This window comes from Zeus faber (assembly GCF_960531495.2).
Source record: "Zeus faber genome assembly, chromosome: 8".
NCBI lineage: Eukaryota > Metazoa > Chordata > Actinopteri > Zeiformes > Zeidae > Zeus > Zeus faber.
This window is the reverse complement of record NC_137195.1, coordinates 26,844,777-26,857,414: the sequence shown is the minus strand read 5'-3', so window position 1 is coordinate 26,857,414 and position 12,638 is coordinate 26,844,777. Positions and strand designations below refer to the sequence as shown.

The 12,638-nt window shown below is 42.9% G+C and overlaps 1 protein-coding gene across 1 annotated transcript in view; it reads right to left on the bottom strand.

Moving 5' to 3' along the window:
- adcy2a (adenylate cyclase 2a) overlaps positions 1–12,638 on the bottom strand; it is a gene marked incomplete at its 3' end in the record, with an annotated part of 66,236 nt that overhangs the window by 9,626 nt on the left and 43,972 nt on the right. Inside the window, exons 11-18 of the mRNA XM_080005176.1 lie at positions 12,161–12,204; positions 11,916–11,996; positions 11,721–11,790; positions 11,441–11,538; positions 11,226–11,310; positions 8,509–8,646; positions 6,653–6,772; positions 5,668–5,852 (exon numbers count right to left, since the gene is read on the bottom strand). Of these exons, the coding sequence (XP_079861302.1) occupies positions 5,668–5,852; positions 6,653–6,772; positions 8,509–8,646; positions 11,226–11,310; positions 11,441–11,538; positions 11,721–11,790; positions 11,916–11,996; positions 12,161–12,204 (821 nt within the window). The remainder of the gene's footprint in view (positions 1–5,667; positions 5,853–6,652; positions 6,773–8,508; positions 8,647–11,225; positions 11,311–11,440; positions 11,539–11,720; positions 11,791–11,915; positions 11,997–12,160; positions 12,205–12,638) is intronic.

Sequence of the window (12,638 nt, the reverse complement as noted above, 5' to 3'; positions counted from 1 at the left end):
ACTCTTGACGTTAAAGAAAGATAATGGCAACCATTTTTTTATACTAAGCTCAATTACGGTCAGCTTTCTAAGAAGCAAAATAATATTTTATTATTATGTGCCTTACATGAGCAAGATCTCTCCCTCTCTCTTTCTCAATGAAGGTCATTTCATCTTGTCCTCATTCAGCAGTTAATTTCCATGTTATGTATAGACCTTAGAGCTCTAATCTCCTCCTCATAGCCTCAAGTTTGTCACAATGGCGCCAAGGGGAGCTGTGAATTAAATGATAAGTACTATACGGCGATTGCCTCGAGAAGAGGGTGGGGAAGGTGGTGGAGTGGGGGTGTTTGGGTCCGTTCAGGCGGATGGCATACGGCGTGCTTACATCTCATATTCATGGGCAGTATAGTAGCTTAGCTTGGATCCGCCGTGGATCAAGTGTCAACATATGCCGTGACACTACGCACTTCCTTATCACCAATCCATCGCTGACAACGACGACCTTACGGCAGGAGAAGGTGGTCATCCCGGAGCGGGGAAGGTAGAGTAGATTAGAGAGACGCAAAAGAACTCTGTCGCTGAGGGAGTACGGACTCGGTAGGGAAATATTGGTTATTCGTGGCAGAGGGAATTCATACCTTCTTTCTTTGGTCCGTTTTTCATCGGATGTCACCGTAGCTTATCTCTATGCCTCCGTCCATAAATTTGGAAACCAAGGTGACAGACGGTTCCTTTGAACACCTTGTATGTCAAGGCTGGAGAGAGGAAGACTGGGATGTTACCAAGTGAGAGCGTTTGGGAGCGCAGAGCGGTGGAAGTAATGATAGAAAAAGTGGCTTGTGTGGTCAATCATGTCTCCGAGCTCTCCTATGTTGTTGTTGTTGTGGTTTTCTTCAAGGAACATCAGGGGCCTTCTCCTGCCTAATCCTGCCAACTTTCAAACCATCCCATTGTCTGTTTAAAAATATGATCGCACTCATTGTTATTGGAGGATTTGCTGATGATGACAGCGACGTACAGTCGGGTTCAACTGCTTCTGACAAATGTACATTGTGAGTAAAAAAGGAGACGCTAACTGTCTGAAGGCGACATTTACAAATATATATTGGCAGATTTGCTTTCATTTTGGCTGATTATCTACCTTAAAATAAATTACATGGCACATTACAGTATAGGGATGATAAGTTGCATTTAATATTGTACAGGGCTACATTGGGTTAATCCTGTTTGAGCATTAATACAATAAATAAAAAGAGTAACCTTGTATGAGTATACTTCCGGTGTGAAGTGGGATGGCTTTACTGGTGAGAGCTCCCTGTCAACTCAGAAACTTCTGTAGTTATATTTTGTTACTTTGTTATTACTGGATCTTTTTGCAAATGCGGTATTTTCACTCACTCAGTATGATTGGAAAACACTTTTGGAGTTTTGATTGTCAGGCAGTTCGGCCTTTAAGCCGATTTTTGACATTGCGAATCACGTACCCCCCTGGGTCTTTTGTTTACCTGTCTGCTGACGGAGAAAAACAAAGAGAGGGAAGCGTACCAGGGCTCTGTGCAGAACCCGACATAGAAACAACAAAACCCCTCTGCCCAGCATTCTGCGAGCTGATGCTCAGTCCCTGGAAAACAAAGTTGACGAGCTGCAGCCACGGATTAAACACAAACTGGACATTATGAGCTGCTGTGTTCTGGCGTTCATCGAGACGTGGCTGGAGACGTGCCTGACTGTGCCGCCACGCCAGAGGGTTTCTCTGTTTATGACAAGACAGAACGAAGAACTCAGGCAAGTCAAGGAGAGGCGCTGTGTGCTTTATGGTTAACTCTTTGTGGGCCACAGATGTCTGTCTTAAAAGCACACCACTCCCTTGTTCTGGAGCTACTGTCTTCAAAAAAGCTTCAAAGTTAGACCCTTTTAACTCCCCCAAGAGTTCAACTCAGTCCTCCGAACAGCTGTTTAGATCCCACCTCAGGCTGATAAATCATCAGCCCTGGACGAGCTGTATACAATTGTAAATTAACTGGAGAACTCCCCGAGGCTGTGTCCACTGTTTTGGGTGACTTTAACAAAGCTAACATGAAGAAAGATTTCCCAAAATACTATCAACACATCACTTTTCCCACCAGAGGTGAGGAGACTCTAGATCACTGTTACACCCCATTCAGAGATTGCTACAAACCCCTCCCCCGCCCTGCTTTTGGAAAGGCAGACCACTGCTCCATCCGAGTGCTCCTTGCATATAGGCAGAAACTGAAAAAGGAAAATTACTTTCCTGGGACATTTACAAATGGAACAAAGAAGCTGAGGATGTCTTACAGGACTGCTTTGAGACAACTGACTGGCAGATGTTTGAGGACATAGCTGATGGCAATATCACTGAATACACAGACTATGTCACAGGCTATATAAGTAAGTGCATTAATGACGCTGTTCCAAAAGCCATCTGCGTTTGCCCCAAACAGAAACCCTGGGTCAGCCTGGAAATCCAAATTAAACTCAACGCGCGGACCACCGCCTTCGACTCAGGGAACTCTGACACCTACAAAGCTGCCAGATATGACCTCTGGAGTCTAGGACCAGACGGCATCCCAAGCCCTCAACCTCTCTCAGAGCATGTGCTGATCAACTGTCAGAGGTGTTCACCAACATCTTCAACCTCTCCCCGAGTCAATCCGTGGTCCCCACCTCCTTCAAAGCATCCACCATCATTCCTGTTGCAGGCCCAGAGGCCAGTGGCCTCCTGTTTAAACAACTTCCACCCTGTTGCACTGACATCATTCATCATGAAGTGCTGATCTGCTTGTCCCTTCCTGACACCTTGGACGCTCTGCAGTTTGCATACAGACCAAACAGGGCCACGGATGAAGCCATTGCCTCGGCGACGCACACTGTGCTCACCCACCTAAATAAAGGGAATACATATTATGTGAGAATACTATTCTTGGATTACAGCTCGGCATTCAATATCATAATTTCCTTAAAACTCGTTAATAAGCTTGTCAATCTTGGACTGGACAACTCCATCTGCAGCTGGATCTTCGATTTCTTGACGGCCAGGCCACATGTGGTGAGAATCGGCAGCCACACCTGCTCCTCACTGGCCCTCAACACAGGCGCAGAGAGCTGTGTGCTCAGCTCCCTCCTGGACGCCCTGTTCACCTGCGACTCTGTTGCTTTACACAGCTCAAATGTCAACATTAAGTTTGCTGATGACAAATCCATCCTGGGCCTTATCACAGACAACCATGAGACGGCCTACAGAGAGTAGGTGAAGGCACTAACCAGCTGGTGCAAGGACTCAACGTCTCAACGTCAGAAAAAATTAAAGCGATGATCGTGGTCTACAGAAGACAGCAGGAAGATGGCCTAACAATCCTCATTGGTGATGCCCTGGTTGAGGGGGTCACCAGCTTCAAGTTCCTTGGAGTTCACAGCACCACAGACCTTTTCAGGACCCTACACCCAGACATCGTTGTCAAGAAAGCTTGCCAGCAGCTCTATTTCCCGGGGAGACTGAGGAAGTCTGACATGAACGCCAGCATCCTCACAGCTTGCTGACCGGCTGCATCACAGTCTGGTACAGTAACTGTTCTGCCCACAATTACAAATCACTACAGAGAGTAGTGAAAGTGGCATAGCCCATCACTGGCAACAGACTCCCTGCCATTCAGGACATATTCCACCAGCGGTGCCTGCGGAAGGCACACAGTATCATCAAAGACCAGAGTCACCCAGCACGCAAACTGTTCTCCTTGCTACCGTCTGGTAGATGATTCAGGAGCATGGCTGCACGCACAACCAGAAAACCTTTTTACCACCAGGCTATAAGGCTTCTGAACTCATAAAATTGTGTTACACCCTCATTGCATATCCGCTCACCTGCTTGTCTGCAAAAAAACACCCTCTGTGCAATACACTTGTCACTTTTATGTTTATAGCTCTCTCCCTATCCTCACTATAGTTATTATATTTTATATTACTATTAGAGGTTTTTACTGCCTGGCTGACCTGACTTACATCCAGCACATTTCATTGTATTGTTGACCCTGACCTACATATGACTAATAAAACTGAAACTTGGAAGTGACACTACTATCAAGTACGGTATCAATGAGGAACTTACACGAAATTATGAACAAGAGCTTGGTGAAACCTTAAGGAAGTGAGGCCAGACATATATAAGTAATGTGAAAACCCTGCACTTTAGGTGAACAGCTTCTTCATGAACAGTTCATTTAACTCATTAATATGTTTCATACATGTCATACAACTATGTAACCACAAATAGATGTGTCTTGCCAAGGTGAATACACTGAAAGAGAGGAGTCAAAGGGAATGTGGAGGCTGGGTGAAATGTGGTGGTATTGAAGGCAAAATCGTATATTCATGATCTGGGATATTGCTTTCATAAGTCCATATTTGATTACATTCTGCACTCCGGTCACACTGTGAACCCTTCTATCTAGGACAAACAACAATATTACATCGACCTTATCACATAACAGAGGGCAGGCAGGGCATCAACCATACTGTATGTCTGTACTGAGTGGAGATGAATATAAATGGGCAAAAAAACTGGTGAATGTGTAGTATAGTATACCACACATTCACAGTTTAGACTAGTGAAGACCATAGACTAGATACATATATACAGTATAGACCCACAGGTCAGTCTCTAAACGCTTTGCTCAACAAGAGACTGAGGACAATCTCCCAGGTTTCATTGCTGAAACTGGGTGGAAACAATGAGAGAAAAAAATCCTGCATTGCAGAACCAATCAAAAGTTTTTGGGGCGGTCCTTCATATTGGGGTGAAGTCCTGTCTCACTCACTGAAGAGACTCCTTAAAAGTTCGTTGATACGCTATGGACAATAAGCAATGAGCATAATTTACGGTAAGGTGACATTTCCGGTAAAATGCAAGGGCTGCATGTTTATAGGTTGTTCTCGCCATCGTTCTAGTAATTCACTTGCATTTAGGAATCCCCAAATGATTGGTAGGCGGCAGGATCTCTGATTGTCTGGTATTACGAGACTATACATTATATACTGTATGTATACACACACATGGTAGACGCGGGTCGCTGTGCACCGCACTGTGGAATTGCATGGTTCCGATCAAGAGATGTTTGTTTTGTGGAAGGGTCCCATGATCCTCTCTGTCCCTGTGACTGCAAAGTTTTGCTCCAGATTCACTTAATTTCAATGTAACCGTGACGATTGGCACATTCCTTTCCAGCAGTGAACGTTGATGCGTGTTGACCAATAGCTGACAATTGTCAAAGCATCTATTACCATGTTGCTCCATTGGAGAGACAAAAACAGAGCAAGCTAGAATTTCAGCTGTGTCAAATCACAGGATCATTGTATTTTATGCACCTTTGTGTTGCCAGTAAATAAACGCCTGAAAATGATACTGCGGTATATGGTAAAATGATCTTTCCTTATGTTTCTTTCACGGTTTATAGGTGGCGAGCTAGCTAGCCTACTAAACAACCATATCTCCAGCATTGGCACTGTGTACTTTAGGGCCTTATTCTACCGAACCTCATCCCAGTAGATCGACCACAACGCCTGTTGGCTGACACCTAGCCCTCTAACACGCTCAACATCAACCCCCTCTTGCCGCTCCCCATCTCTCCCTCCCTCCATCAATCACCCTCTCGTCTCGCACATTTCACACACCTGTCTAGGATCTCTGTCTTGTAGAGAAAGCGACTGTATTCGTCAAGCAGGGACGCGTGGGTCTGCAGTATGATAACGTTGTAGATCACCACGGCGGTCAACATGATGATCATCTTCAGCTCGTAGTTTATCCTCAGGAACACCGAGCATGAGATCAGGCCCAGGACGCAACTGTAGATGAAATACTAGGAGGGGATGGAAGAGAGACAGGGATTGAAACACACAGAGAGGATATGAGGCGAACCAAAGAGAGGAGGAGAGCAAACGGGCAGATTTGGTTGAAGAATGAACACATGTATTCATCTATCAGGTCAGACTATACATGCAACAGGGGGGACATTTTCAAATGAAAACATTTCACTTGCAACACGGATCAAAGCTGGTTGTATGACCTTTGTTTGTGACAAAGCCTTTTTTTTTATAAAATGTTTTTTTCTAAAATTTGGTTCCTTGCGCAATGAACAATGATGGAACGACTCCAAAGACGTGCAATCACAACAACATTCAGATATGGTAAGACACTCAAACCCGGTGGTGAAATTCAAATTCAACTCATCTTCACTAATTTTGAAGTTTTGTGTCATTGCCTCAAAGTTTGGAGCTTAACAAACCCACTTTCATTGGTCTAACATGTGTTTTAATTCAGTCTATTGTGGTGCAAATAAATACGTTTGCAACGGATGTTTTTACAAAGGAGATTTACTATGATTAGTGGTTGACTGTAACTCTATGGTCCGCCACCTCTCATGATTATTTTTTTATCCAAATTACATTACAGATCAGATTACAACTGATCCTAAACCCGCATTAGACATTAAATCCTTCAGAAAGATAATTGTCTCTGAAGGGGTCTGCGTCTGTATTCCCCATTGATGGAGTTGTGTTTTTAAATTCATAGACATAGAAAAAATGAAATATTTGCGTACATTTACTGAAGAAGATATTTAAGCAATAACAAATATGTGCGCGGACATATTTAACTTACGGGAAGGTAGAAGCTGTTTTTGTCAATAAAGCTGATTGGTTGTCCATTATGGTAAAGGAGTGTTTCATTGGATGAATTAGAAACGGAAAATGGCGGCATCACATGATCCTCCAAGAAGAACTACGGAAAGAGGCAAAGAGAGAGGAAATGGATTGAATTCATTCATTAAAAACAAAAACTTGGCTTAAATGCTTGTACTTGATTGCTTGAGCTTGATTCAAGCTCAGGTCACACAGGATTACGATGCATACTGTGAGTAGCCTACAAAGACGCTCGCCGTGCCCTTTTGTCTTGAATCGAGGCAACCACAGAATCACATTAAGTTAGTTAACCATCATATTTGCTGTGATCATCACCCTACTATTATTTAACATTATTCACTAGCTTAGCTATGCAATCCAATAACATGGGCCATACAAAACTACGAGGCCCAAGGCAGCGGGCAAAAAGTGTCTTGCATTCATAACTTTTGATGACAATCACAAAAGGCCACACCCCGTCTCATATGGCCAAAAGTATGTATTTTGTGTCCACCATCCTTTCCGCTGAGCCCATGAAAAATACAAGGTTTGCGATTCAGTAGGGAAAGTCAACCGTGATGGATGTCATACCACTATTTAAGAAAACAGTGGCCTTTAAAAGGGTAATTAAAAACACATTGGTTTCAGTGTCTGCCAAAGAGAGTGATCACTGTCTTTGATCTGGACGGGGACACGGTGTGCCGGCACATTGAAGATTCTTATTCATTCAACCATTATGGTGGACAAATATGAAATCCTTTTCAATGCTATGGGGAAAAAAAACACGTTGATTAGATTGTTTTCATGTACCGTATGTATGTACACCATGTATACAGTGGACTGCTAATCTATCACTGATCTCTTGACCTGAATAGGTACATTCAGCCTATTCATTCGGGAAAACTCATCTCAGTAACCTTCCACCTCTGCCCAGTTTTTTTTGACTTTTTGTGATGCCAAATAGTAAGCAAAAAGTCCATGAAGAAGAAACAACAGATCTTTCATACAAATCATACAAAACATTCTACTGTACCGATTATTGCAGAAGTGACAAATGTGGCCTCAAATGACCTCGGGCTTGTTGCTAACTCACTGTCTCTGTTGAAACGATATATTTTTTTGCTTTTAATTCCATTGCAATGATGCATTTAAATGCATTGACAGGATGCAAATAAACCTGGATTAATCAATTTCTTTATACAGTATAGTCAACATGTTTGCATCCTTATATATGCAAACATGGCGACTGCTTAAAAAAACAGGCTTTGTTTTCCATTACTCTTTAAAGCAAACCCGCCGGATAAAACAAAAGGATTCTGCCACAAAGAGCAAAGCTAAGTTAATTCCCTCCACCCGCCTCGAGCTACATCATTGGGATCAAAACGAGATTACAATCTCTGAAATCCATTTGTGTAATGGTTTAAACTGGGGTCTTGACATTGTTTTTAACAAGCGCCCGTACACCAGCAACAAATTTGCTTTATACTTCCTCCCTTCTCGCTCCACAGACAAAAGCCGGAAACAGCTGATTCTGATAACAAATGGTCAGGTTGTTTTTTTTCTATCCCTCTAAATGCAATTATTTTTGTTTGTAGAGTGTCATGGAAAAATGTATCATGTAATGTATCATTTCTTACAATGGCCTGTCACATACAGTATATACAGTATACTACTGTCATACATATACTGTATATATATATACTGTAAATGTATATGTATATATATACTGTAAATGTATGTGTGTGTGTGTGTGTGTGTGTGTGTGTGTGTGCCATTCAAAGTGAAGCCCAGTGAGTCACACATTACACGAAACACAAAACATCTAAGGAAGCTCACCATGTTGAAGACCGCCATGATGAGGATGAGTGCCGTGGTGGTCATGGTGAGGGTGATGCGGGGCCATGGCTTGTTGGCAATAACGCCGGATGACCTCAGGAGCCAAATCCAAGAGGTGGAGGCGCTTTTACTGCAATGCTGAGGGCACACACACACGCACGCACGCAAACACACGCACATGCGCACACACGCGCACACACACACACACACACACACACAAACACACACACAAATGTAGAGACACTAATGAGAAGAAATGCACAAAGCAGAGGACCAGTAATAAAACATGCGCAAATAAAAGTACACATGGATACACACAAACACACACTAAAGTTTATCACCTTTAGCGAGAGAGGGCCATTACTTGTGAAATTGAAATGACCGTGAAAAACGGTATTGTAACTGATTAGCACAAGGAAGCCCCTCATTACCAATTATATTTCAATGGCTTTACTGGAGCCACATAGAATTATGAAAAAGTGGGGTCCAATTAAATGTGTCAATGCATATCAAATGACATACACTAATGGAATAAAAAAAAAAAAGACAGCAATTAACGTCGCTGTCCGATGTCAAGTGAGAAGTGCGCACGGTTCCCATAGGTGCAGCTCAGCTCAGACATTGACTTTCATTGTAAAAAAGAAAAAAGAAATTCAATAGACTTTCTGGGTGGGGTCTATCTGTGGCAGGAGGAATGGCAAAAAAAAAAAAAAGTCTTCCTCGCGAGACATTCATCATGTCGTCATCTTTTTTGTTGACGTGAATTGGGATTCGCGGAAGGACGGTGCAATATAGTCAAATGGTCCCGGGCCCCGGCGGTCGTTGGCTGGCCCACTTACAGTCAATTGCGTTTCCTCTGTGCGACCCTGCCTCCAGCCGTGCATCTCTTATGACTACAGTAAAGGAAAGAGGGGGAAGCCCGATCCCTGCCCGGCGTCACTGAGGCTGATAGGATGTGACATTTGTACGCCCCAAAGACGGGCTCGGCAATACTCTGAACCAAAACATGGCAGATTCTTTTTTTCCTTTTAATTATAATTCTCACATGACTCCCAAAGAAGGCTCCACTACCTACTGTACTATATGTAGCATACTGTACCGCATACTGTGTCACTGTTCTGCGTTGTTCGGTGTTACCGTATTGCTGCGCCGTACTGTTGTATACTGTGCTGTATTATCCCACAAACACTACCTCGCTTTATTCACATGCCACTTTAATGCACATATCTGTATTTACATAATTGCCTATCCCATATACATAAGTCTATACCATATAAGTAAGCCTATTCCCTTTATCGATTCCATTTTGTTTTATTTTATTTTATTGTATTTTATTTTATTCTATATATTTTTATTTTATTCTACAAGTATTCGACTTACTGTATTACGTCTTAGGAATCAATTAGTTGGTCTAGTAGACAGAAATTCCCTAATCCTAAGACATATTGTGTGTAATGACCGGGTGCGTTGCATTACATTTCACTGCATATATGTATGAAAGTATGTATATGTAGGAGACGAATAAACCTCTTGAATCTTGAATCTTGAAGAAACGTCATCAGATGTGGCCACTTAATTTCCCAGGAGAATCGCATGAATAAATACATATAGAAAGGGAATTCTAAAGCTAATTCAAATTTGCTGTCAAATTAGACAGAGCAAGCAGAACCGGTGGAGTATGTAAGGTGGCTCATCAAATAAACATGACTGACTTTTCCGAGACACCTACCAGCACCCCATACGGTGACGACATTTCTAAAATGAAAGTGGGTCTTACTGTAACGAGGAATTGTTAAATAATTAAATGAAATAGTCACAGTGCAAGTCCAGAAATACATCTTGGAAATAATACAAATACTCGTAGGGTGATCATAGATTGAGACTAATAATAATAATCGTAATTAAAAAAATAAACCCGAAGTCATTGATAATCTTATCTTTTAACCCTGAGTGACAGCATTCAACGCTCATTTTTGGGTTAGGGTTAGAGTTAGGGTTAGGGTCTAACAATGACTCTGACAAGTGCCTTCAATTTTGTTGCTTGTAGGGAAATCAAGTTGGTACGAGAGAAATACTGTAGACGGCGTACACAAGTGAAAAACACTCTCACGTCACATTTACAGGAGCATATACTTTGTTTTGAAGCCCCGGGCAACGTGCAAGAGAGAAAACAGTTGAGAGCCAAGGAGCTGATTCGCTCTCATGGGAAGCAGTAAACTATAAGCAGCAAAGATTGTTGGAAAACAATGTCTTGTACTGCAGCAGCCTGCGGCTCTGTGAGCTTTTGTGCTCTTTTTTAGATTTAATCCAGGACTTATGGCTCCCCCTTTTTTCTTTTTCTCCCCTCGTCTTCCTTTTCTCTCATCGGGATCATAGAAGTGCAATGAGGGAGGGTTTGAAGCCCTCGCCCCTTGAAGTTTCTTGTGCAGCAATTACTTGTGACTTAGAGAGAAAAAACAAAAATAAAGCCTACTTCTACTAATAACCTTCACATTTGCGATAAGTCCAATTTTGTAGCGTTGTAGAGTAGAGTGTGTTGCAATACAGCGATGTGACGTTATACACCTGAGAACTTCATTGAAGATTGAGAACTTCTCTTCTCTTTTGAGTGTTCTAAGCGGTTTTGGAACGCTAGAACCTTAAAACCTTAAAAATACAGCTCATGCTGGGAACAAACACATCCTGTTATTTAGCCAGCACAAAGGCACGGCACTCACCAGGAAATGTCCGATGAAGCATATGACGAGGATCAACGACAGAGTGAGGAAAGCCATTCCGAAGGAAATGCCCAAGGTCGTCGTTCTAAAGGGGGAATGCACATATACGTATGATCACAGGCTTTGAAGGACAAGAAGAATAAGGGAAAAAAAGAATGCTTGCTTGCATGTTCCACTTCTCATGTATATTTTGTCGATAAACTGAGCACACCTACTTTGGCAGGACCAGAATCTGCACGATGAAGATGCAGAAGAAGATGAGACAGGCGCAGGTGATGTAGTATTTGAATGCCGGCAGAGTCATGGCTCTGTACTGCGGGGGAAGAGGAAAGAGGGTCACGTTTCCACTCGGGCTTCCACCACGAATGTTTGCTCCTCCGACAGATGTGCCGACTTTCCCTGTGATGCGGCAGCTTCTGGGGGAAACTGGCCGCTGGCGAGGGAGCACCAAACAAGTCTGGCGGCAGGATGCCACCTGCCTGCGCTGCCTCTTACCTCCTTCTCCAAGGTTTTGTTGTGAAAGAATAATGATATCCTCTGAATGTCTTCAGACTTGAGCCACTGTCTGGAAGGAAACAAAAGCTATTTTAAGAGGCGGAAGGCAAGAAAATAAAGTATCTGCATTGCGTGCAGCGGTCCTCCTTTTGAAATGTTCTTTTTTTTTTTTTTTTCACATTTCATTATCCTCACTTTTGAGAATTGATCCCATCAAACGTCCGGATCATCCGCTCGGTGAGTTCCTCCTCAAAGCGTTTTTTCTGAGACTTCGTCCTTGACACCGGGAAGAGAGAAAACAACAAAGAGAGTCTCTTCATTTCACGTCGTATTAGCCGCCGAGTCTCGTCTCGCAAAGGAGACATCTGTCTGCGTATGGTTGGAACGCCAGGATAATCCTCGCGCGGTACACTGGAGTTGTGTCAATGGGAGCGGCTTACCTCTCTGATCTCCTCTGGAAGTGGTACTGTCCCATTGGCACGTCCTTTGTCACAAAAGAAGGCGACAGAGAGAAAGAGAGAGAGACAGAGAGAGAGAGAGCTTTTGTGAAAAGCTGTAGAAAAATATCCCTATCACTCAAGCGGGCAAAAAAATAAGTGGTAACCTGCAGGATTATTTGGTAATTATTGTGTTGAAAAATCTAATATTTCACGCTTTTTAAGAAACGTATATATTTGCGTTATGTATGTGCTCCTCTATACGCTGTTTCCATTGGGGGTGGCGCAGTGGTCCACCTTTCACAGCAAGAACGCAAAAGATACGTCACAAGAGGTGAATATACCCCACCTCAAGCCCCCGAGAAAGACAAAACAAAACAAATCAATGATGAGAAGAAGGACTACTTTCCGGAGAGAGAAAGTGAACGAGGACGAGGGTAAACCCAGACGTTGAACAAAGTTGTCACACTTTTGAGTGGAA